Consider the following 25,076-nt stretch of genomic DNA (forward strand, 5'->3'; position numbering starts at 1 on the left):
TGGGGGTCCCATGTAAGTCATCGTACCCCGATCTTTATATTAAAAGGTGCCTCCTGTCATCCTCGGGCAGGTATCCCGGCCGCCCAGAGGGAGGTCTCTGGGAGTATAGGAGTGTAGCCTCAAGCACACCGTCAGTAGGGAGCGGTAAGTCAGGAACCCATTTCCACCGGGGTGGGGGGGGAATGTCTCAAAACCTCCCCCAGATAGTCAAGACCTTTATAGATTGCAGGTGTGCGGGAATGGCTTGAGAATAACCAGCCGACAACAACAACAACTTGTATTTATATAGCGCCTTTAACGTAGTAAAACGTACCAAAGGCGCTTCAGATGACTATTATGAGATTAAGAATTTGACACCGAGCTGCATAAGTAGAAAGCTTGGTCAAAGAGGTTGGTTTTAAGTCGTGTCTTGAAGGAGGAAAGAGAAGTCGAGAGTTTTAGGGAGGGAATTCCAGAGCTTGAGGCCCAGGCAACAGAAGTCACGGCCACTAATGGTTGAGCGATTATAATCGAGGGGCAGCATCAGAGGAGCGCAGAATCTCGGGGCGTTGTGGGTGACTGGAGGAGACTCGGAGTCAGAAAAATGTAGGAGCAAGTTCTCGGATTGAGTGCTCCGAGTGGAGCTTTGCCCAGTCCCGTATCGAGGAAGAAGAATGAATGTGGCTTCAAGCTGTCCGTGCTGACTGTCACACACAAACTCTGCACTAACTCAGAGATCTGCCTGGGAGAGACAGAGAGAGGTCGATCGGCCGACGCTGCATTTCACAGCACAGCGAGGCTTGTTGAGTGGTTGTGTGTGACACAGCTCCTCAGTGTTGTGGTTCCCAGTCTGTGCCAGCCAACTCTTGGCACATTTGTCTGAGCCTCTCACTGCTGCCAAACTGAAGTGCTGGCAATTTATTGATGAAGTTGGGTCCAGCCATGAGATGGAAGGATTGCCTACCTTGTTGAGTCACTATTATTCTTTCAGCGACGGAGTGTTACGGCCCAGCTTGATGTAGGAAAGTGTGCTGATTCTGGGACTATGCTGCGCTCCATCACCCTATACCACCGCTCTGCAGCCTTTCATATGATTGACCACACACACAAATCTCCTCCAAAGCTTCTTCTCTGTTGTCCAGCTCAGTGGGACTACCCAGCATTTCTATAGCACCTTTCACAACCTCAGGATTCCCCCAAAACACTTTGCAGCCAATGAAGTACTTCTTGGAATGTAGTCACTGTTGTAATGTGGGAAATGCAGCAGCCTATTTGCGCACAGCAAGCTCCCACAAACAGCAAAGTAATAATGACGAGATCATCTGTTTTAGTGATGTTGATTGTGGGATAAATATTGGCCCCAGGACACCGGGGATAACTCCTTTGCTCTTCTTTGAAATAGTGCCGTGGGATCTTTTACGTTCACCTGAGAGGGCAGGCGGGGCCTCGGTTTAACGTCTCATCTGAAAGTGCACCTCCGACAGTGCAGCACTAGGTTATGTGCTCAAGTCTCAGGAGTGGGACTTGAACCCACGACCTTCTGACTCAGATACGAGAGAGTGTTGCCCACTGAGTTACGGGTTCAGTAAATCAGAACTTACCTTCTGGGCATCTCATTGGCTGGACGGGCAGCTGAGACTGGGGGTGGGCGAGACTCATTTGGTTCCACTCTTACTCATCCGATTGTAGCCAGAGCATCGCCAGCAACGGCTTCTCTTCCCGCTTCAGCCTGTACCTCAACAACACAGCCCAACCCTTCCAACACCTGCCTCAATCTCTCCGCTACCTTCGTGACGTCACACTGACTGTCCTACATTCGGTCTTGGGCGGAATGCAATCTCCGCCAGTTGAACATTGGGAAGACTGAAGCCGTCATTGTTGGACCTCGCTACAATCGCCGTACCCTTGCTGCTGATTCCGTTCTCTGTCCCCGCCCATTGAGGCCGAACCAGAAATCAGTGAACGGGAGCATGGCAAGCCATGGCGGTTGGAGAGGACAAAGGGAGAGAGATGAATTGGACTTCGTGTGGGGCAAGATGTGGGCAGCGGAGTCCTGAATGAGTTGGTGCAGAATCCAAGTGGTCCAGATTTAGGAGAGTAGGGAGTGTGTCGGGACCATAACACCAGATGTTAAGATCAATCTGCCAAACATGATGTTACGCGCTGTCGCTAACTTTAGACTGCAATGTTTAGTGAGTCTGTGAGGCTTGCTTCCAACGGCTATAAGATAGGACCTGACTGCGAAATGCCCAGGAAACAGCCATCGAATGGGAGGCAATAATGTTATAGGATGGACTCAACCCTCCATTTGTTTGTCCATTACATCGTCACCATCAGAAATTAATAACTGGTGAAACTCCCTAAATACTTCTGAATAAGAAATATAATAATTTAGCCCTTGATGGTTGTCTGTATATTGGAACCAATGATCCAGTTCTGACCCGTGTGGTGGTGCATGCAATGATGGGATAACAATTTGTCCCAAATGAAATTGAGAAAGACCCCTAGGAGTCACCGAGCGTTTTTAACGTGAAGACCCGCACCTCTCGGAATCCTCAGTCCTGTTGAGCTGCAGCAAGGGCTGGTAGCTCGCTCTCTCCCTGAGCCCAATGCTAAGACATCACACTCTCCACAGTAGCTACTTTTGAAGAACCGAGAATCAGCAGGGTCCAATCTGACAAAGTGCTGACTCACATTGGGTGCCGTTCCGCAGGCCGACAAGAAATATCGCAACACAAGGAAAGTTGGAGGCGGGAGAAAGTTCACCAGTCAGAAACCTTCCCTGCTCCTGGTCGAGGAATGTGAGCTAGGTGTGTGAAGTGTGTCACCACAACCGGGAGCAGGATTCGGCTCTGGGACCACTTCATTCCAAGTTGTTGAGGGGGCGGGAAGTATTTGGCAAGAAAGGGGATTTTGAGTTTCTTGCACAGTTCCTTCTAACCTCATCCACTCAGCACAATCTTTGACCCGTTGCAAACTCGGGACTTGCTTAATCTCAGGTTTTTTTTTGAAAGCCTCTGCTGTAAACATTAACAATGTTGCTTCCAGAGGTTACGTTCTAACTGCTGGGAACAAGCTAAAACCTTGCTGCTGTTCCGTCTCGCCCAATAAAGAGCTGAAAGTCTGAGAGGGAGGGGGAGGGGGAGGGGGAGGTTAAAGTTCTCTCACTCCTCCCTTGAGCTGCGATCCTCTGCCCTCCCAGCAATGCCGGTCTCTGAAGACAATGAGAGCCTAAAGGAGCCAAGGAGGACCATTGCCATCCTTAAGATCCATAACCCTCTGCACTTCCAGCGGGTAAGACCTCTGCCAGCAAACGGCAAATCCAGCATGGCGCTGTCGGATTCAGACAACGCGATGGCGAAGTGTGGCTGCATTCTGTTCAAGCCCGCTCCCTGCCCATCTCTCCGTTTGTCTCTGTCTCTTTCGCTCTCTTTCCCGTCGCTCTCTTTCTCTCATTATCTCTTTCTGCCCCACTCTCTCTCTCTCTCTCTCTCTCTATGTAATATTGAAATAATCTCCTTTGCCCCCCATGCTCTGAGTAGAGCACTGTTGTTGGGGTATGTCAAGCCCCACTGCAGCGTGCATGTGCTGTGCACTTTTCTCGCGTGGATAATAGATTTTAGTCTTAGCTTTTATTTTTTCCACTCTGATTTCCTCCCCCCTCTCCTGAAGGTTCTGACAGGGACCAGGAAATGCCTCAAACTGCAGCCTCTGTCTCTGTTTCTCTCTCTCTCTGCATCTGTGTCTGTCTTTCTCATTTGTTTCTCGCTCTGGAGCTCTCGCTCTCTTTGCTCGTCCCCTCCCTCCCTGTCTTTCTGTGACTCTGCTGCTATTTCTGTCGCTCTCTCTTTTTCGCTCCCTGATTTCTGATTCTTTATCCTGCCTGTAGCTCTCTCTGTCTTTGTTTCTGACTCTCTCCCTCGCTCTCTCTCTCTCGGTCTGCCCATCCCTCCGTTTGTCTCTCCCTCGCTCTCTCTCTCTCTCTCTCTCTCGGTCTGCCCATCTCTCCATTTGTCTCTCCCTCGCTCACTCTCTCTCGATCTGCCCATCACTCTGTTTGTCTTTCCCTCGCTCGCTCTCTCTCGGTCTGCCCATTTCTCTGTTTGTCTCTCCCTCGCTCTCTCTCTCTCTCTCGATCTGCCCATCACTCTGTTTGTCTCTCCCTCGCTCGCTCTCTCTCGGTCTGCCCATTTCTCTGTTTGTCTCTCCCTCGCTCTCTCTCTCTCACCCAGTCTGCCCATCTCTCCATTTGTCTCTCCCTCGCTCGCTCTCTCTCTCTCGGTCTGCCCATTTCTCTGTTTGTCTCTCCCTTGATCTCTCTCTCTGTCTGCCCATCTCTCCGTTTGTCTCTGTCTCTTTCGCTCTCTTTCTCTTGTTATCCCTTTCTGCCCCTCTCTCTGTCTCTGTCTCTGTCTCTCTCTATGTAATATCAAAATAATCTCCTTTGCTCCCCAGTGCTCTCTGAGTAGAGTTCTGTTGTTGAAATACCAGTTTAAATCTTTTAACATCAGTGCAGAGATAATAGAACACACAGTTCTGCTGTCAGCACTGAGAAATTTTACAAAGTGAAGTTTTTGATGGTCTTTGCATGCTGATTGCATCTGCACAGCAGGCCCCGAGGAGCTGACGGGTTGTGAGAGCAACTCTTGCATTGCTTGCCGACACGCAATGCATCAGTTGTGTAACCGAGTTACACTGTAACTGACCCACCACTGAGTCAAACTTTTATCAGCCCAGTTTTAAGGAAGGTGCTCGATGAGATCATAGTTTAGCAGCAGGCTTCACAATAGATCAGTGCTGCACAAAAGCAAAATAATGCGCATGCCGGAATCTGGAATAAAAACAGAAAATGCTGGAAATATTCAACAGGTCGGGCAGCGTCTGTGGAGAGAGAAACAGAGTTAATGTTTCGGGTCAGTGACCCTTTGTCAGAACTGGAGAGTGTTCGGAAAGAACGGATTCTTAACCAGCACTGAAAGGGGGAGGGGAAGGAAGAACAAAAGGGAAGGTCTGTGACAGGGTGGAAGGCAGGAGAGATTAGAGACAAAAGGGACGATGGGCCGAATTGAAATGGTCATGCCAGGAGTTAGACAAACATTAGTCAAGATCGGGTGTGAATGGTGTGATAATGACCAACTGCCATTAGAGATACGGAGAAAAAAAGAAAGAAACAGGCTCAGGGGGATGGAGGGTGGGGGACGGGGATGGGGGGGAGCCAAAGATTGGCAGTGGTTACACTCTGAAATTGTTGAACTTGATGTTGAGTCCCGAAGGCTGTAAAGTGCCTTAACGAAAGATGAGGTGCTGTTCCTCGAGCTTGCGTTGAGCTTCGTTGGAACAGTGTAGGAGACCGAGGACGGAGAGGTCAGAGTGGGAGTGGAGCGGGGAATTAAAGTGACAGGCGACCGGAAGCTCAGGGTCACACTCACGGACTGAACAGAGGTGCTCCACAAAGCGATCACCCAATCTACACTTGGTCTTCCCAATGTAGAGGAGACCACATTGGGGCCAGTTCATTAGATATATTCAAAAGGGAGTTAGATGTGGCCCTTGCGGCTAAAGGGATCAAGGGGTATGGAGAGAAAGCAGGAATGTGGTACTGAAGTTACATGACCAGCCATGATCTTATTGAATGGTGGTGCAGGCTCGAAGGGCCGAATGGCCTACTCCTGCACCTATTTTCTATGTTTCTATGTGAGCAGCGAATACAGTATACTATATTGAAAGAAGTACAAGTAAATCGCTGTTTCACCTGGAAGGAGTATTTGGGGCCCTGGACAGTGGGAAGAGAGGGGGTAAAAGGGCAGGTGTTTGCATGGGAAGGGGAGGGGGTGCTGGGGGTGACTGCAGAATGGACCAGGGTGTCGCGGAGGGAGTGGCCCCTTCGGAATGCTGAGAGGGGAGGGGAGGAGAAGATGTGATTGGTGGTGGGATCACGCTGGAGGTGGTGGAAATGGCGGAGAGTGATCCGTTGAACGTGGAGGCTGATGGAGTGAAAGGTGCGGACAAGGGGAACCCTGTCATGGTTCTGAGAGGGAGGACAAGGGGTGAGAGCAGAGGTGTGGGAAATGGAACGGACATGGTCGAGGGCCATGTTAACCACGGCGGAGGGCAATCCTCTGTTGAGGAAAAAGGAAGACATGTCAGAGGGACTAGTGTGAAAGGTGGCATCGTCCGAGCAGATGCGACGGAGGTGGAGAAACTGGGAGAATGGAATGGAGTCCTGGATCAGAGCTGTCTATCTCATTTCTTTTTTAAATTATAATTTATTATCTTTACCTATTTACCTAGGTGTCAGCCTCAGTGGGTAGCACACTCACCTCTGAGACAGGAGGTCATGGGTTCCTGTCCCACTCCAGAGACTTGAGCGCATAATCCAGGCCGACACTCCCAGTGCAGTACTGAGGGAGCGCTGTACTGTCGGAGGGGCAGTACTGAGGGAGCGCTGCACTGTCGGAGGGGCAGGACTGAGGGAGCGCTGCACTATCGGAGGGGCGGTACTGAGGGAGCACTGCACTGTCGGAGAGGCAGTACTGAGGGAGCGCCGCACTGTCGGAGGGGCAGTACTGAGGGAGCGCTGCACTGTCGGAGGGACAGTACTGAGGGAGTGCTGCACTGTCAGAGGGACAGTACTGAGGGAGCGCTGCACTGTCGGAGGGGCAGTACTGAGGGAGCGTTGCACTGTCAGATGAGACATTAAACTCATGCATACACACACTCGCATACATGCATACACACACATACAGATGCGTACACATGCACACACAGACAGACAGACACATACACAGACAGGGGGATAGACAGAGAAAGACACACACACACACACACACACCACACACAAACAGAGACAAACACACACACAGAACATATGCCTTGAGAGAGCATTATTTTCTCACAAGAACCCAACAGTGGTGGAGAGGAGATGGTTGCCTCGTTGAGTGTGGGCTGAGCCTGCGGACAGTGTGTAACCTGTTGTGACCAGTGACCCATTTAGACGGGTGTTATCCGGGTTTTGAGAGACTCAGCAGCTCACCTCAGAGTGCCGTGTGTTGTAAGAGAAGCAGCTGATGGGGCATTTTACAGGTCAGTGCCTGGAGCAGTGTGAGGTCAGGGTTCCCTCACACCTAGTCCAAGAGGCAATTGGCTCTGACTCACACTTTTCCGTCTCCTGTCCTGAAGGGGTTCGGGGCAGCATTGCCGGCCTCTCTCTAGCCCAGCCGAGGGGCCGCTCGTCAGGCGTGAACCCGGGAAGCCAGTGCCAGCAGGCTATCCAACCACGGGAGGCATCACGGGTGTGCCCGATCCCGCCCTCTCTAACCCGGTAATCCGGCCAATTGCAGCGAGCTGTGTGATCAGGTAACCCCGCACAGACCAGGGATGGAAGGCAGTACGTTTCTCGGTCTTGATGGCCCCTTTCGGAGGCACTCCCCAGTGGGAGGGACCATTCCACAGACTCAGGCATTAGTCTTTACCAAATACAACGAGGCGGAAGTGATGCTTCAGTGGTCTAAAGCTCTGGTCAGACCACATCTGGAGTACAGCATCCAGTTGTGGGCACCGCATCTCCGGGAGGATATATTGGCCTTGGCGGGGTGCATTGTGGATTTACCAGAATGATACCGGGGCTTGGAGGGTTAAATTATGAGGACAGGTTCCAAAGACGTTGAAAATTTCAAAAGTGAGATGGATCGATTTTTGTTGGGTCAGGGCATTAAAGTTTGCGGAACCAAGGCGGATAAATGGAGTTAGGTCGCAGATCAGCCGTGATCTAATTGAATGGCGGAACAGGCTCGAGGCGCTGAACGGCCTCCTCCTGTTCCTATGGGAACTGTTTAGGGCATTAATTCAACAGTGTAGAACAGTCAAAGGGAAAAGAGCAGATCCAGGTTTTTAAAAAGAAAGGGGCTTCTTAAAGTTAAAAAGCAGGAACAAGGCTGGATGTGAAGCAGACATTGCCTGCAGAATGGTGAGGAACATTTCCAAAGTTTCCCAGCCATTTCCTGCAGCAGTTTGCAGCAAGTAGGCCTGTGTGCTTCACGTTAATCCTTGGTGGACAGTTTTGTGAACGGGGAGTTATTGTCCGTTGCTTAGATCAGAAGAGAGTTTCAGGGTACATGGTAGACTGGTGAGAGGTCTGGGCACAGGCTCTCTCGCTCCTCTGCTGGTCTGCTATAGGGAGGGGCTCACCTGGACCTGCCCCGACTCTGCCTGCCTTCCTGAAGGCCAGGGCCAGCGGCACTGAGTATGGTGCAGTCCCCAGAGAGGTGTGCATTATCCCGAGCCTACTCCCAGAGAGGTGTGCATTATCCCGAGCCTACTCCCAGAGAGGTGTGCATTATCCCGAGCCTCCTCCCAGAGAGGTGTGCATTATCCCGAGCCTCCTCCCAGAGAGGTGTGCATTATCCAGATTCTGTTCCCAGAGAGGTGTGCATTATCCCGAGCCTACTCCCAGAGAGGTGTGCATTATCCAGGGTCTGCTCCCAGAGAGGTGTGCATTATCCAGGGTCTGCTCCCAGAGAGGTGTGCATTATCCAGATTCTGTTCCCAGAGAGGTGTACATTATCCCGAGCCTACTCCCAGAGAGGTGTGCATTATCCCGAGCCTACTCCCAGAGAGGTGTGCATTATCCAGAGTCTGTTCCCAGAGAGGTGTGCATTATCCAGGGTCTGCTCCCAGAGAGGTGTGTGTTATCCAGGGTCAGGGCCAGAATATCCACTGACTCCTCCATTAATGCCCTCTTTATCTTACTGAGGTTATGAAAATTGAGTTATGAAGAAATCATTTCTGCCCATTAAGCATATTTTGTTTCAGAAAATGTAATTGTGGAAACTTTACTCATTTTACAGTAACAGACCTGACACCACAATGATATTGAACATGAGAACATAAGAAATAGGAGCAGGAGTCGGCCATTTGGCCCCTCGAGCCTGCTCCGCCATTCAATAAGATCATGGCTGATCTGATCATGGACTCAGCTCCACTTCCCTGCCCGATCCCTATAACCCTTCACTCCCTTATCGTTCAAAAATCTGTCTATCTCCACCTTAAATATATTCAATGTCCCAGCCTCCACAGCTCTCAGGGGCAGAGAATTCCACAGATTTACAACCCCCTGAGAGAAGAAATTCCTCCTCATCTCAGTTTTAAATGGGCAGCCCCTTATTCTGAGACTATACCCCCTAGTTTTAGTTTCTCCTATGAGTGGAAATATCCTCTCTGTATCCACCTTGTCGAGCCCCCTCATTATCTTATATATTTCGACAAGATAACCTCTCATTCTTCTGAACTCCAATGTGTAGAGACCCAACCTACTCAACCTATCTTCATAAGTCAACCTCCTCATCTCCGGAATCAACCGAGTGAACCTTCTCTGAACAGCCTCCAATGCAAGTATAACCTTCCTTAAATACAGAGACCAAAACTGTACGCAGTACTCCAGGTGTGGCCTCACCAATACTCTGAAAATATCTCGCGGGTATCAGCGTGGAGAAATAAAAATAATGGCATAAAACAATCGCTACGGATACCAGGAATAGAAGCTTCGGGTCCAGCTGCACCTAAAGTTCAGGGTGTAATTTTACATCGGTGCAGAACCGGTGTAAATACAGGAACTCGTGCACTCTGACCTTTCGCATGGGGGTGGGGCTATGTTAAGGAGCTGAGTGGCGTTTGGTAGGTGCAACTCGCGAGGAAATTCGTGGAGGGATGCTTCGCCACAAAACCAGCATCAGTCAGTCACGGGCAAATATCCTCAGAACTAAACGGCACAACTCAGTTCTTGTGTCAGCCGTGGCTCAGTGGGCAGCACTCTCGCCTCTGAGTCAAGGTTGTGGGGTCAAGTCCCACTCCAGGAACTTGAGCACAAAAATCTAGGCTGACACTCCAGTGCAGTACTGAGGGAGTGCTGCACTGTCGGAGGGGCAGTGCTGAGGGAGTGCCGCACTGTCGGAGGGGCAGTGCTGAGGGAGTGCCGCACTGTCGGAGGGGCAGTACTGAGGGAGTGCCGCACTGTCGGAGGGGCAGTACTGAGGGAGTGCCGCACTGTCGGAGGGGCAGTACTGAGGGAGGGCTGCACTGTCGGAGGGGCAGTACTGAGGGAGTGCTGCACTGTTGGAGGGGCAGTACTGAGGGAGTGCTGCACTGTCGGAGGGGCAGTGCTGAGGGAGTGCCGCACTGTCGGAGGGGCAGTGCTGAGGGAGTGCCGCACTGTCGGAGGGGCAGTACTGAGGGAGTGCCGCACTGTCGGAGGGGCAGTACTGAGGGAGTGCCGCACTGTCGGAGGGGCAGTACTGAGGGAGCGCTGCACTGTCGGAGAGGCAGTGCTGAGGGAGCTCCGCACTGTCGGAGGTTTCATCTTTAGGATGAGACATTAAACCGAGGTCCCGTCTGCCCTCTCAGGTGGACGTAAAAGATCCCATAGCACTATTTCGAAGTGCAATATTTATCCCTCAATCAACATACCAAAAAAACATTATCTGGTCATCATCACATTGCTGTTTGTGGGAGCTTGCTGTGCACAAATTGGCTGCCATGTTTCCCACATTATAAAAGTGACGACATCCAAACGTTCATTGGATGTGAAGCGCTTTGAGATGTCCGGTGGTCGTGAACCGTTCTTACACCATTGTTATACCGAAAGGTTGCAGCAATTGTGAATTGAGGTAGGAGCTGGAGCGCTGGGTGAAGCAGGCGAGAGTCGGGGTGAGGATGAGCTGGAGGAGGGGAAGGGGTGATGGGTGAAAATGTGGCTAAGTTAGAGGCAGAAACTTTTAATCTTGATAGTTGGTGCAACTACAACAACAACTTGCCTTTGTACAGCGCCTTTAAAGCCCCACGGCGCTGCAAAGGAGCGTTCTCAGATAAAATTTTACACTGAGCCACATAAGGAGAGATTAGGACAGGTGACCAAAAGCTGGGTCAAAGAGGTATGGTCTACGAGTCGGTGTGGTATACTGTAACTTCCAACATCCCGGGTGATAATCACCATATTTTTTCCCATTTCTCTTCCTCCAGTTGCCTCTTTCCACGAGCCATTTAGATGTCTACACGAGCCATGGGATTGCAACACCCACCAGCATATCGTGTCCTGCAAATATTGCCATTAAAAGGGAAATGTCAGGTAAACTGTAGCAAGGCAGTATAGAGGGAGCTTTCTGTACCTAACCCCATGCTGTACCTACCCTGAGAGTGTTTGATGGGACAGTGTAGAGGGAGCTTTACTCTATATCTAACCCCCTGTACCTGCTTTGGGAGTGTTTGATGGGACAGTGTAGAGGGAGCTTTACTCAGTATCTAACCCCCTGTACCTGCCCTGGGAGTGTTTGATGGGACAGTGTAGAGGGAGCTTTACTCTGTATCTAATCTGTGCTGTACATACCCTGGGAGTGTTTGATGGGACAGTGTAGAGGGAGCTTTACTCTGTATGTAACCCCCTGTACCTGCCCTGGGAGTGTTTGATGGGACAGTGTAGAGGGAGCTTTACTCTGTATCTAACCCCCTGTACCTGCCCTGGGAGTGTTTGATGGGATAGTGCAGAGGGAGCTTTACTCTGTATCTAACCCCCTGTACCTGCCCTGGGAGTGTTTGATGGGACAGTGTAGAGGGAGCTTTACTCTGTATCTAATCTGTGCTGTACATACCCTGGGAGTGTGTGATGGGACAGTGTAGAGGGAGCTTTACTCTGTATCTAACCCCCTGTACATACCCTGGGAGTGTGTGATGGGACAGTGTAGAGGGAGCTTTACTCTGTATCTAACCCCCTGTACATACCCTGGGAGTGTGTGATGGGACAGTGTAGAGGGAGCTTTACTCTGTATCTAACCCCCTGTACATACCCTGGGAGTGTGTGATGGGACAGTGTAGAGGGAGCTTTACTCTGTATCTAACCCCCTGTACCTGCCCTGGGAGTGTTTGATGGGACAGTGTAGAGGGAGCTTTACTCTGTATTTAACCCCCTGTACATATCCTGGGAGTGTTTGATGGGACAATGGGTGTTTGGGATGCAAATGTGGCCCATTCCCAGCACTAACATCCCTCAACCTGACCAACATAAAATGGCCACCAAAGAAACAAACCAAATGCACAAATATATAAGTCTGTCTGTGACTCCCAGTGACCCCCCAGCCTTGAGTGGCCGAGGAATCCCCTGGGAGAGGCAAATGAACAAAACTCTCGGCCAATTCAGGGAAAGTGGAATTCTGCAAAATTCCTCTCTGACGGGGTAACAGTGACCTCAAGACACACCACCAACGTCCCAGCAGCATTTTGCACACAGTGAGATCGGTCCCCTCCAGGTCCAGCCCCCTCCTGAACATTTACAGCGAATCAGCCAGCACTGCATGGGGCTGTAACTTATTCGCAAGGTCAGTGACCTCTGTGAAATGGGGAGCTTGTGAAATCCAAACTAGCTCCATGCTTATTACGCAACATATACTCGGGTCCTCTCTCGCCCAAACTTAATCTAATTCAAATAATCTGCCCACATGTAAACAATCTGTTCCCTTCATCATTTTAAACATTTCAGTCTCCATGTCTACAATATACTGACCTTAACCCCCACCTTCTCCCCATATCCCTCAGCCCCACCTACTCACCTTCTCCCCATATCTCCCTCAATCTCTTTTCTGAGCAGCAATGTCTCACTTGCCCCTTGACCCCATTTCCCCAATCTACTTCAATGTCCTTCCCTGGTGACCTTATGTAACTCTCTGTCACCCTTTGGTGGAAAAAGCTCTCCCTGACTTCCCTTCTCAAGGCTCGCTTTCTCATTTTTCTCGTGTTCTAAGGGATTTGAAGCCTTGAAAACATGGATTGGTGCAACTTCTTCCACTAAAATGAGTCGATTTCTGCAACCTTTGCTAAGAATTTCAATTTCTGACATTGACTGCAGTGAATGGGGCCACTCCAAGGTGATGAGTCTCCATTAAGCTTGTATAATCATAGAATGATACAGCACAGGAGGCCATTGGGCCCATCGAGCCTGTGCCGGCTCTGTGACAGAGCGATCCAATCAGTCCCACTCCAAGCTCTTTCCCCACAGTCCTGTGAATTTTGCCCCTTCAGTTATTTATCCAATTCCCTGTTTGAAAGTTACTATTGAATCTGCTCCCACCTCCCTTTCAGGCAGCGCGTTCCCGATCACAACAACTCGCTGTGTAAAAAACAAATTCTCCTTATGTCGTCTTTTGTCGATCACCTTAAATCTTTGCCCTCTGGTTACCGACCCTCGGGCCGCTGGAAACAGTCTCTCCTTATTTACTTCATAGTTTTGAACACCTCCATTAAATCTCCTCTTAACCTTCTCTGCTCTAAGGAGAACAGATCTGGCTTCTCTAGTCATAATAACTCTATTTTCTGATAGGCAACATAAGTAGGTGCACTTTTCTGAGAGATAGGGTTAGTACCTTGAATAGAATGTGACTCCCCCTTCCCCCCGCTCCCAACCCCCCCCCCCCCCCCCCCCCTGAACCTTCCTTCTTTGTTACCATAGTTAATGATAACTCTCTTTCCCTGATGTACTGAATCCCTTGAGGAGGCCTTCACGGCATCAGAGAACCACCAGCCTCCTAAATTTTCTGTCCGCTAAAGATGAAGCAACAGTGCCCCCCTGTGGCTTGGAAACGTGTTCCCCGGCACTCGGCAACGGCGGGTCATTCAGCAATAAGTGGAACAATGGATTTCCCTTCAGTCTCATTGACCGGCACCGGTTGCCATGGCGAAGCCTCGGGCCCAGGCCAGGCCTTTCCCCAGGGGGGGGGGGGGGGGGGGGGAGAGCCCCCCCAGGCAGGAGTGGCGGGGGTCGGTGATGTGAGGTTGCTGAACACCAGGTACAGTCACCAGCCCAGGGAGCTCCTGCCGATTCCCCGAGCATGCTGCTGTGGTTCCTCCGGGTGTTGGGCCCAGGGCCACGGCTGCTACTGAGCTGCCTTTCAAACTGGCGTCCCGAAATCTCTAAATTATATATCAGACACACGGGGGCCGAAATGGCCCTGCGCTGGGTTTGGGCCGGTCATTTTGGTCAAAGTGAATTATTTTGCACCGGCGTGGGAAGGGCGGCCCAATTGATGATTTGGGGTCTTTGATAAAAATCGTTGGCTGCGGTAATGGAGCGTTCCCCCGGCGCTCGCGGGGCGTAACACTCAGCGCCGAGCGAACAGGCCGCGTCACGCTGACACCTCACAGTGTCTCTCCCCTTCAGTTAAAGGGGACGGCCGCTGCGTGCTCTGCAGCCGGGGGGAGCGGTGTCGGCCAGGCTGGCAGGAAGGGAGTGCGCCGGACCGGCGGCTGCCATTGCTGGGCCCATTAAGGGTAACTGGGACACCACAGCTTCTGGCGCCAAAGTCCACAGCTGTCGCTGGCATCGTGCCCCGCTGACCTCCCGTCCCATGGGATTATTTGCCCCGAGGGGCGCAAAGAGGTCGGCGCGCACGGTGATGACGTCATCGCCGTGTGTGCGTCGCGCCGGTGCGGTAATAGCAGGTACCGGGTTGGTGTGGCCGCCGTGCCCGCTGGTGGCACTAACTGGCCCGGCACAAAGGGGCAATTTCAGCTCCTAAATATCCCTCAAACTTTAATACCCACCTCCTACTCTCGCCCCTCACTCTCGCCCCTCACTCTCGCCCCTCACTCTCGCCCCTCACTCTCGTCCCTCACTCTCGCCCCTCACTCTCGCCCCTCACTCTCGCCCCTCACTCTCGCCCCTCACTCTCGCCTCTCTTCCTTCACTTTCGCCTTTTGATGCAGACTCCTGTCTCTTGTCCCCAACACATACTCTCGCCTACCACCTCTGTCAGAAAGTTGTGGGTTTGAGCTCCACTCCAGGACTTGAGCCCATAACCTTGGCTAACACTTCACTGCAGTACTGAGGGAGTGCTGCACTGCCACAGATGCTATATTTCAATGAAACATCAAACCAAGGCCCCTTTTACTGCTCTGGTAGACTTTAGAGATCCCACTGCACTGTTTGAAAAAGAGCAGAAAGTTCTCCCCGTGTCCTTGAACCAATACCATCAAAAACAGATTATCTGGTCAATTATCTCATTGCTGGTTGTGGGAGCTTGCTGTGTGCAAATTGGCTGCGCGTTTCCCACATTACATCAGTGACTACACTCCGAAAAGTACTTAATTGGCTGTAAAGCGCTTTGAGATGTCTAGTGATCGAAAGGCGCGATATAAATGCAAGACTTTCTTCTCTCTCTCACAATAACGTATCGGAGGCCTTGTGGAGCTTTCTGATTGGTTCTCAGGAGACCCCTCTCAATGGTTCAGTATTTCTACTGTGATATACATTAAAAGCAATTCAACTTCCCTTTCTGATTTCCACGTGAAATATGACCAATCCGCTACCGTGGGGGAAAAAAAAACAATTCCACGAACTGAACATGTCCTGGCAAAGGAGAAGCCGAACTTGCTTCTATGATGACTGCAGACAAGCCCAAAATGCCCAGCGGCACCTGCCACACTTGTTCCCAAGCCTCTTCCGAGAACTCTCCACCCACCAGGCCTCCTGTCTAACAACTCTCAGCCTTTGTCCATTGGGCCTGTTGTCTAACAACTCTCCACCATTGCCTCCCACTCCGTCTTTGCCCTGACGCATTTCCTGCTTTGCTGCATGCACTCACTCCACCAGCCTACAGCCGGAAAGCTTTGGCAGATGCTCCTGTACTTCTGAAAGTATTCCCTCGAGTTTAGAGAGCAAAATGTGCATTGCAATCCATGTCCTCTCCCGTTAGGAAAATCCCACCTTTACCGTCATTCCCGCTTGCTGAGCTCCTCTGGCACCCTGATTTCAGGGAGATCTTTCCTTGTCCTCAAAGCCTTCCATGACCATCGATCCAACCCAGCGACCCTGCTCACACCTTGGATATCGAGTCTCGCTAGGTGCCGAAGCTCTCTGCACCTGGGTAACTGAGCTATGTTCCTAGACAGGCAGCAAATACCTGCGCAGGTTTCCCTGTCCCGTGACTTGTGACTCTTACACACAGTCATGGGTTTCTGCTTGTGGCTGACATGAAAAAGACAGGATAGAAACAGGTCTTCGTTAGTGTAATGTATTTGCTTCAAGGGTTCTTTGCTTAAGAATTCTTAGCAATACATCACTACTAAGAACTAGTTGGTTTATTAGCAAATGGTTTAACAATCACACTACACATTACCAGTTCATCCACCAGGCTCACAACCACCTGCCCCATCGTGGATCCCCTGAACCCAACTGGCTGGGGTTTTATTGAGTCTTGTGAACATCACGTGACTGGCTAAGCCACTCACAGTGCAACAGCTTCACAAACCTGTGAGCATACTGATGCATACGTTACACCTCCCACTTCAACCATAACCTCTCTGTACTTCCCATCAAAAGCGACCTCGGTTTCCTGCTCATTCCCCCCACCCCCGAGTGAGCAGTATGATATAAATTCAAGTCGTTAAAAGAAAATGGTATTCCCTGTCTTGGATGCCCCTTTCTCTCGGCCTCTTTGGGGACATCACTGACAGCAGCCCAGAGTTCCTGCACTCATTGCATTGGGGGCCATGACCACAGGCGGGTCTGAGAGTGGGTCAGATGTCACTTGTCCCTGACCGTCTGAGTACATAGCACACCCAGGGATAGGAGAACAGAAAGTATTCTCCACAGAGACCTTCCTTCCGCTTTTCATAGAATCATAGAACGACACAGTACAGGAGGCCATCGGCCCTTCGATCCTGTGTCAGCTCTGACAGAGCGATCCGATCAGTCCAACTCCCCCCCCCCGCTCTTTCCCCACAGCCCTGTGAATATTTCCCCTTCCAGTATTTATCCAATTCCCAGTTTGAAAGTCACTATTGAATCTGCTCCCACCGCCCTTTCAGGCAGCGCGTTCCCGATCACAACAACTCGCTGTGTAGAAACATTCTCCTCATCTCCCCCTCTGGTTCCATCGCCGATTATCGTCAATCTGTGTCCCTCTGGTTACCGACCCTCCTGTCCCGGGGAACAGCTTCTTATTTACTCTCAAAACACCTTTACTAAACCTTCCCTTAACCATCCCTGCTCTAAGAACAATTTTTTTTCTAAAAAGCCTCAGCTTTATCTCTGGAATTTAGAAGGTTAAGGGGCAATCTGATTGAAGTTTTCAGGATATTAAGGGAGCAGATAGGGTAGACAGAGAGAAACTATTCCTGCTGGTTGGGGAGTCTGGGACTAGGGGGTAGAATCTAAAAATTAGAGCCAGACCTTTCAGGAGTGAGATTAGGAAACACTTCTACACACAAAGGATGGTAGAGGTTTGGAACTCTCTTCCCCAAACGGCAATCGATGCTGGGTCAATTGTTAATTTTAAATCAGAGATTGATAGATTTCTGTTAACCAAAAAGGTATTAAGGGATATGGGGCAAAGGCGGGTATATGGAGTTAGGTCACAGATCAGCCGTGGTCTGATTGAATGGTGGAACAGGCTGGAGGGGCTGAATGGCCTCCTCCTGTTCTTGTGTTCCTCTGAGTGCAGCCTCAAAGACTGGTTTTGTACAGGGGGTTCACAGTGACTCAACCCTGACCCCATAGTGCTGTGTCAGGGGTTCAGTGACACAACCCTGACCCCATAGTGCTGTGTCAGGGGTTCAGTGACACAACCCTGACCCCATGGTGCTGTGTCAGGGGTTCACAGCGACACTAAGCCTGACCCCATAGTGCTGTGTCAGGGGTTCAGTGACACAACCCTGACCCCATAGTGCTGTGTCAGGGGTTCAGTGACACAACCCTGACCCCATAGTGCTGTGTCAGGGGTTCACAGCGACACTAAGCCTGACCCCATAGTGCTGTGTCAGGGGTTCAGTGACACAACCCTGACCCCATGGTGTGTGAGTAGCAGTTGTGCCAATGTTGTGACCAGTTGTTTGTTTTTGGCTACATACAGAAGCTCGTGCTCTGGCCAAAGAGCGACAGAAGAAAGACAATCACAACCTGAGTGAGTAACCTTCGCTTCAACTAATACCTTGTGTCTGGGGGGGGGGGTGGGGGGCAGGGTGCATGGTCCGGTGGGGGGGTGCCCCTGGGTGCATGGTCCGGGGGGGGGGGGGGGGGGCAGGGTGGACGGTCCGGGGAGGGGGGGGGTCATCTTGGGTGGATGGTCGGAGGTGGGGGGGAGCCCAGGCTGGGACATACCCCCCACAGAAACAGGTGGGAAGCGGGAGGGGCTAGAAGAAGCCAAGCAGAGTAAGAGTTATATATTCTCCGGGAGTCGTCGTTCCAGTCCCCGGCTGCCACAGACCTGCCACAGCCCCGCCACTTGTTCAGACTGCCCCCCATCCCCCTCTGGCACTCACCATATGCCGGGGGCCGTTCACAGCTCCTCTGCCCCAATTCCTGCTCCTGCCTGTCGCCCTTGATGTCAATCCCGCTGGCTTGGGGCGGGAGACCCTGTGAATCAGAGGAAATGGGGGTCTCGGGGGTCTGCAGATGGACACCTCCTGTGGCTTCATTTGTCCAACACAAACTCGCAACTATTGCTGAGTAAACTCTCCGTGATGTGAATGGACGGCACCTTCTCTTATTCGTGCCAGTGGGCAGTGGGTAGCACTCTTGCTCCTGAATCAGAATGTTGTGGGTTCAAGTCCTGCTCCAGACACTTGAGCACAAAATTCAGGCTGACAATCCCAGTGCTGAGGGAGTGCCGCACTTTCGGAGGGGCAGTACTGAGGGAGTGCCGCACTGTCGGAGGGGCAGTACTGAGGGAGCGCCGCACTGTCGGAGGGGCAGTGCTGAGGGAGTGCTGCACTGTCGGAGGGGCAGTGCTGAGAGAGCGCCGCACTGTCGGAGGGGCAGTACTGAGGGAGCGCCGCACTGTCGGAGGGGCAATACTGAGGGAGTGCCGCACTGTCGGAGGGGCAGTACTGAGGGAGCGCCGCACTGTCGGAGGGGCAGTGCTGAGGGAGTGCTGCACTGTCGGAGGGGCAGTGCTGAGAGAGCGCCGCACTGTCGGAGGGGCAGTACTGAGGGAGCGCCGCACTGTTGGAGGGACAGTACTGAGGAAGCGCTGCACTGTCGGAGGGACAGTACTGAGGGAGCGCCGCACTGTCGGAGGGACAGTACTGAGGGAGCGCCGCACTGTCGGAGGTGCAGTCTTTCTGATGAGACGTTAAAACGAGGCCCTGTCTGCTCTCTCAGGTAAAATATCCGATGGCACTATTTCGAAGAAGAGCAGGGGAGTTATCCCCGGTGTCCTGGGCCATCAAACAACATCACAAAAACAGATTATCTGGTCATTATCACATTGCTGTGTGTGGGAGCTTGCTGTGCACAAATTAGCTGCCGCGTTTCCCACATTACAACAGTGACTGCACTCCAAAAGTACTTCATTGGCTGTAACGCACTTTGGGATGTCTGGTAGTCCTGAAAGGCGCTATAGAAATGCAAGTCTGTCTTTCTCTCCTTTAGTTTTAGATCCTCGCACACCTGGGGCAGAGTTCCACTTGCCAAGATTTTTCTTACTCGAGTTTTATTTTTATTTCCCGGAATGTACAAGACCAGCCGGCCCTCGGAGACTGGGCTTTCCCTGGTGGAATTGTGAATTTGGGAATTAAATTGAGGCGCTGGAGGTGGAGAGATTGTGGGACTAAATCGCAGGCGGAGGGGAGGGGAGGGGAGGGGAGGGGAGCAGAGCAGAGCAGAGCAGAGCAGAGCAGAGCGTCGGCACTGATGCCCAGACAGGGGAGTGTGAATGAACAGGGGGTGTCACTGCACTGCACCCTCACTTGGGACTGCTGGTCCCCACTGTGAGCAGGAGTGGGGTGTCTCGGGCGATCGCTGTCTGCTATGAGGGTGGGGAGCTCGAGAGGCAGATGAGCTGAGCACCCAGACCACGTGTCCCACCCCCACTGCCCCGGAGCTGCCAAGGCCTGCGACCAGGGAGACGGAATAAATTGCGACATTATTCGAAAGCTGCACTGTACACTGTCTTCGCACTTACCTTGGCTTCCATGTTTCCACCAGTTGAACGGAGGCGAAGGTTTAACATCAACGATCGGATAAAAGAGCTGGGAATGTTAATCCCCAAATCCAACGATCTGTGAGTAGCCACTGCTTCTGTTATGCATTATTAATACTGACGCCTCACACAGCTACCTCCGTCCCGTGTGCAATGTCCATTTGGAGCTGGTCTGCTCCCGTGTGCTTGCCAACATTTTGAAAATATTTTGATAATTTTCCACCTTTAGGGCTGGCTGAAATTGGCCGTGGTTTGACCCAGTGAATTGTGGTTGGGTTTTCAATCAAGAGCTCCCTCGTTCTAACACCCAACTCAGAAACTAAAATATTGTTGCTTGGCCAATCTTTTTGAATATGGAATGTGCCATAAATGTTCTGTTAAATAGTTCCGCTTTTGTTGGGCAGTTGGCAAAAGTCCTGTGGGAATAACTGGCCACAACCCTCAGGAACCACACTGCCTGCCCTTACCCCTCAGGCAGACCAGGGATAAGAACATAAGAAATAGGAGCCATTCGGCCCCTCTAACCTGCTCCGCCATTTAATAAGATCACGACCTCAACTCCACTTGCCTGCACTATCCTCATATCACTTGATTCTCTTAATATTCAAAAATCTATCGATCTCTGTCTTGAATATACTCAACGACTGAACCTCCACAGCCCTCTGGGGCAGAGAGTTCCAAAGATTCACCTCCCTCTGAGTGAAGAAATTTCTCTTCATCTCAGTCCTAAATGGCCGACCCCTTATCCTGAGACTGTGACCCCTGGTTCTAGACTCTCAAACCCGGGGGCAACATCCTCCCTGCATCTACCCTGTCAAACCCTGTATGTTTCAATGAGATCACCTCTCATTCTTCTTCAGTAGCGAGATTGCTACTCTTCCATTGGTCGGCCGAGATTTTAATTTCAACTTTAGCAGCAACAAGGATGGTGGTCTGTACCTAATAAATAAAATCATGATGTGAAGGTTTTAGGTCTACGCTGGGGTACTTTATATTCCATGTATTCTCCCTGCTGTATACATATTGATAAAGATATTCTGTTACAAACATCGATTTTCTTACCTGCATGGAAGTATGTCACGCCACATTAGGTCGCACCTTGTCACGTCACGTTACATCACATATTCTCACCTTTGAGCGACGTCAGTGTTTTCAGTGTCAGGGAGGCTTCTTGTGCATCCTGGAGTTGCTCCGTTGAAATTCCCAAGATCTGAGAACAGCAGGAGCCCTGCCTGACCTGGGAGCAAAATGCTACCAACTCTGGCATGTGGTAACCGAGAATATTCCAGGTGCAGAGCGGGGGCGAGGTGCCTGTGCAATCTGCTCCACACATTCCCCACCCTCTGTGCAAGATACTTCAATCCAAACTGCCTGTTCACCTTCCCTCTTGAGCTTGAGTTTGTATGTCCCCAGTTACAGAGTTTGTGATTATGACAAGAATATTATTCAGTTAACTGGTTCCCTTTAGAGCCTTGAATAGCTGGGGGTGTCCCCTGTAACACGGTGCAGTACGATGTACATCGGTAGGGCTAGCTCAGTCCTCTATGCAAGCTCACTATCTTTTCCTGGGAGGTCCTTTATCCCACTGACTATGCCCAAAGACCTTTATCGCTTCTTTCCACTCCTGGGTCTCGTGACCTTCCAGCTAAGGTCATCACGGGTTTATTACAGGGTTATGACCCTGTGAGACTGTTGGTCAGTGGTTTCTAACCCTCAATGAGTCCCCGCTCGTTGCTGCTGCAGGGATGTCCGCTGGAACAAGGGGACGATACTGAAAGCCTCGGTGGAATACATCAAAAGACTCCAGAAGGATCAGCATAGAACCAGAGAGATGGAGGGCCACTCGAAGCGGCTGGAGATGAACAACAGCCACCTCCGCTTTCGCATTCAGGTGAGAACAGGAACTCCTCACTGCCCCACAATAATGAGCAATAACCAATCGGCTGTCGGCCAAGGCTCAGTGGGCAGCACTCTCGTCTCTGAGTCAGAAGGTCGTGGGTTCAAGTCCCACTCCTGAGACTTGAACACAGAATCTAGGCTAACACTCCCAGTGCAGTACTGAGGGAGTGCTGCACTGTCGGAGGGGCAGGACTGAGGGAGTGCTGCACTGTCGGAGGGGCAGTACTGAGGGAGTGCTGCACTGTCGGAGGGGCAGGACTGAGGGAGTGCTGCACTGTCGGAGGGGCAGGACTGAGGGAGTGCTGCACTGTCGGAGGGGCAGTACTGAGGGAGGGCTGCACTGTCGAAGGGGCAGTACTGAGGGAGTGCTGCACTGTCGGAGGGGCAATACCGAGGGAGTGCTGCACTGTCGGAGGGGCAGTACTGAGGGAGCGCTGCACTGTCGGAGGGGCAGTACTGAGGGAGCGCTGCACTGTCGGAGGGGCAGTACTGAGGGAGCGCTGCACTGTCGGAGGGGCAGTACTGAGGGAGCGCTGCACTGTCGGAGGGGCAGTACTGAGGGAGTGCTGCACTGTCGGAGGGGCAGTACTGAGGGAGCGCTGCACTGTCGGAGGGGCAGTACTGAGGGAGCGCTGCACTGTCGGAGGGGCAGTACTGAGGGAGCGCTGCACTGTCGGAGGGGCAGTACTGAGGGAGCGCTGCACTGTCGGAGGGGCAGTACTGAGGGAGCGCTGCACTGTTGCAGGTGCTGTCTTTCAGATGAGACGTTAAACCGAGGCCCCGTCTGCTCTCTCAGGTGGACGTAAAAGATCTTTTGGCACTATTTCAAAGAAGAGCAGGGGGAGTTCTCCCTTGTGTCCTGGCCAACATTGATCACTGAAACAGATTATCTGGTCATTATCACATTGCTGTTTGGGCCTTGCTGTGCGCAAATTAAGTGCTATGTTTCCTACATTAAAGAAAGAAAGACTTGCATTTATATAGCGCCTTTCACGACCACGGGATGTTGCAAAGCGCTTTACAGCCAATGAAGTACTTTTGGAGTGTTGTCACAGTTGTAATGTGGGAAATGCGGCACCAATTTGCGCACAGCAAGCTCCCACACACAGCAATGTGATGACCAGATCATCTTTTTTTTGTTATGTTGGTTGTGGGACATCACTTAAAAAGTACTTCATTGGCTGTGAAGTGCTGAGGTTGTGAAAGGCGCTATATAAATGCAAGTTTTTTCTAATAAAAAAAATTCTAATGACAGCCATTTTTTTTCTTGCCTGCCCGCAGGAGCTGGAAATGCAAGCTCAGGCCCACGGACTGTCTACCGTCTCGCCCTCGGGGCTCAACACATCGGAGCTCACGGGCCCCTTCATCAAACATGAGCAGAATGTCATGGACTCGCTCCAGCATCACCAGCTACACCAGCAGCCTCCCCAGAGCCAACTGGACTTTGCTCAGTCCCTTGACCTGTGCGACAACTCGCTGGGCTTCGCTGACCCCATGGGCCAATTTACTGACCTCTCCTTCGGCATCGCCGCCAAAAAGGAATACCAGCTGGATGACATGCTGATGATGGACGACACGCTCTCCCCCTTGGGCAGAGACCCTTTGCTCTCCTCAGGGTCCCCCGAAGCTTCCAAAGCCAGCAGCAGAAGGAGCAGCATTAGTATGGACGATGCTGACATTCTGTGACACGCGACACTTGGCCGCAGTTATCCGCACACACACAGGGCATAAAACTATCCGATGGGTAAGGTGCGGAGACACCAGCCGCTTGAGGCTCGAGAGCCCGTGTCCTGAACTTCGACTGAATTTTACGAATGTGTCAAAAGTTGCCCTTGTCTTTTTACTGGACCTCTTGGGCCGGAGGATTTTCATATTGTCATCTCATTTCACAGACCATATTTTACAGTGATTTTGTGGAGCTAAGTTTCCGTCTTTCATTCGTTCTTCCGCCCTATTGAAGTGTGATGCCGGCGGCCATTATACACCGTAGTCTATATGGGCGATTCCTCAAGCCCATGTTTCCAACTGGGGGCAGCAGTTCACCACAGGCAACTTGCAGATCACTGAGACACTCCTTCCCAGAGACGCCTTGGCTTCAAGTTCCTGTTGAGCCACAGTTTGTATTGTGAAAACCCAACAGTGTTCAGCGTACTGTGGGTGGGGTGGGGGTGTGGGAGGAGGGGATGGGGAGGTGGAGGGGAGGGCAGCGGGTTGTCTCCAGATAACATTTAAAATTAGAATTTTCTAAAATCTTCCCTTTTGACCCGGGAGTGGTTAAAGTTCCCGAGGTCACCTGCTGGCTGGATGGAATGACATGGCTTTTGGTGCTGTACCTGAGCCAAACAGCCCAGAAGATCTGAGACCCCCCCCCCATCCCTCATCTGGGCTAGGACAGTGGTGTTCAATACCCCCAGGCTAGGAGTTGGAAATTCCTTGATATGTAAGAACATAAGAAATAGGAGCAGGCGTCGGCCATACGGCCCCTCGAGCCTGCTCCGCCATTCAATAAGATCATGGCTGATCTGATCATGGACTCAGATCCACTTCTCTGCCCGCTTCCCATAACCCTTCACTCCCTTATCGTTCAAAAATCTGTCTATCTCCACCTTAAATATATTCAATGAGCCAGCCTCCACAGCTCTCTGGGGCAGAGAATTCCAAAGATTTACGACCCTCTGAAAGAAGAAATTTCTCCTCATTTCTGTTTTAAATGGGTGACCCCTTATTCTGAGACTATGCCCCCTAGTTCTAGATTCCCCCATGAGGGGAAACATCCTCTCTGCATCTACCCTGTCGAGCCCTCTCAGAATCTTATATGTTTCAATACGATCACCTCTCAATCTTCTAAACTCCAATGAGTACAGGCCCAACCTGCTCAACCTTTCTTCATAGACAACCCCTTCATCCCAGGAATCAACTAGGTGAACCTTCTCTGAACTGCCTCCATTGCAAGTATATCCCTTCTTAAATATGGAGACAAAAACTACACGCAGTACTCCAGGTGTGACCTCACCAATACCCTGTACAGTTGTAGCAGGACTTCCCTACTTTTATACTCCATCTCCCTTGCAATAAAGGCCATTATCATTATCCAGTGACTCCTAGTGTATGGGTCTCAGTGTCGTGTGAAGCCTGGATTGGGCTCAGCTCTCATTCCCCCGGCCCACCCTGCTCCCCACATTAGACAACTTGCTAAGAGTTACTGTCCACTTTCACTCATGTGTTAGTTATTTCAGTAGA

The 25,076-nt window shown here is 51.3% G+C and overlaps 1 protein-coding gene across 1 annotated transcript in view; it reads left to right on the forward strand.

The window, feature by feature from the left end:
- tfeb (transcription factor EB) overlaps positions 1-23,979 on the forward strand; it is a 150,379-nt gene extending 126,400 nt beyond the window's left edge. The window contains 5 exon segments of the mRNA XM_070859284.1: positions 10,993-11,098; positions 17,868-17,918; positions 19,943-20,018; positions 21,681-21,828; positions 23,118-23,979. Coding sequence (XP_070715385.1) covers positions 10,993-11,098; positions 17,868-17,918; positions 19,943-20,018; positions 21,681-21,828; positions 23,118-23,522 — 786 coding nt within the window. The 3' untranslated portion in view covers positions 23,523-23,979.
- The last annotated feature ends 1,097 nt before the right edge of the window (positions 23,980-25,076 follow it).

Source organism: Pristiophorus japonicus, chromosome 17 (assembly GCF_044704955.1).
Source record: "Pristiophorus japonicus isolate sPriJap1 chromosome 17, sPriJap1.hap1, whole genome shotgun sequence".
Lineage (NCBI taxonomy): Eukaryota > Metazoa > Chordata > Chondrichthyes > Pristiophoridae > Pristiophorus > Pristiophorus japonicus.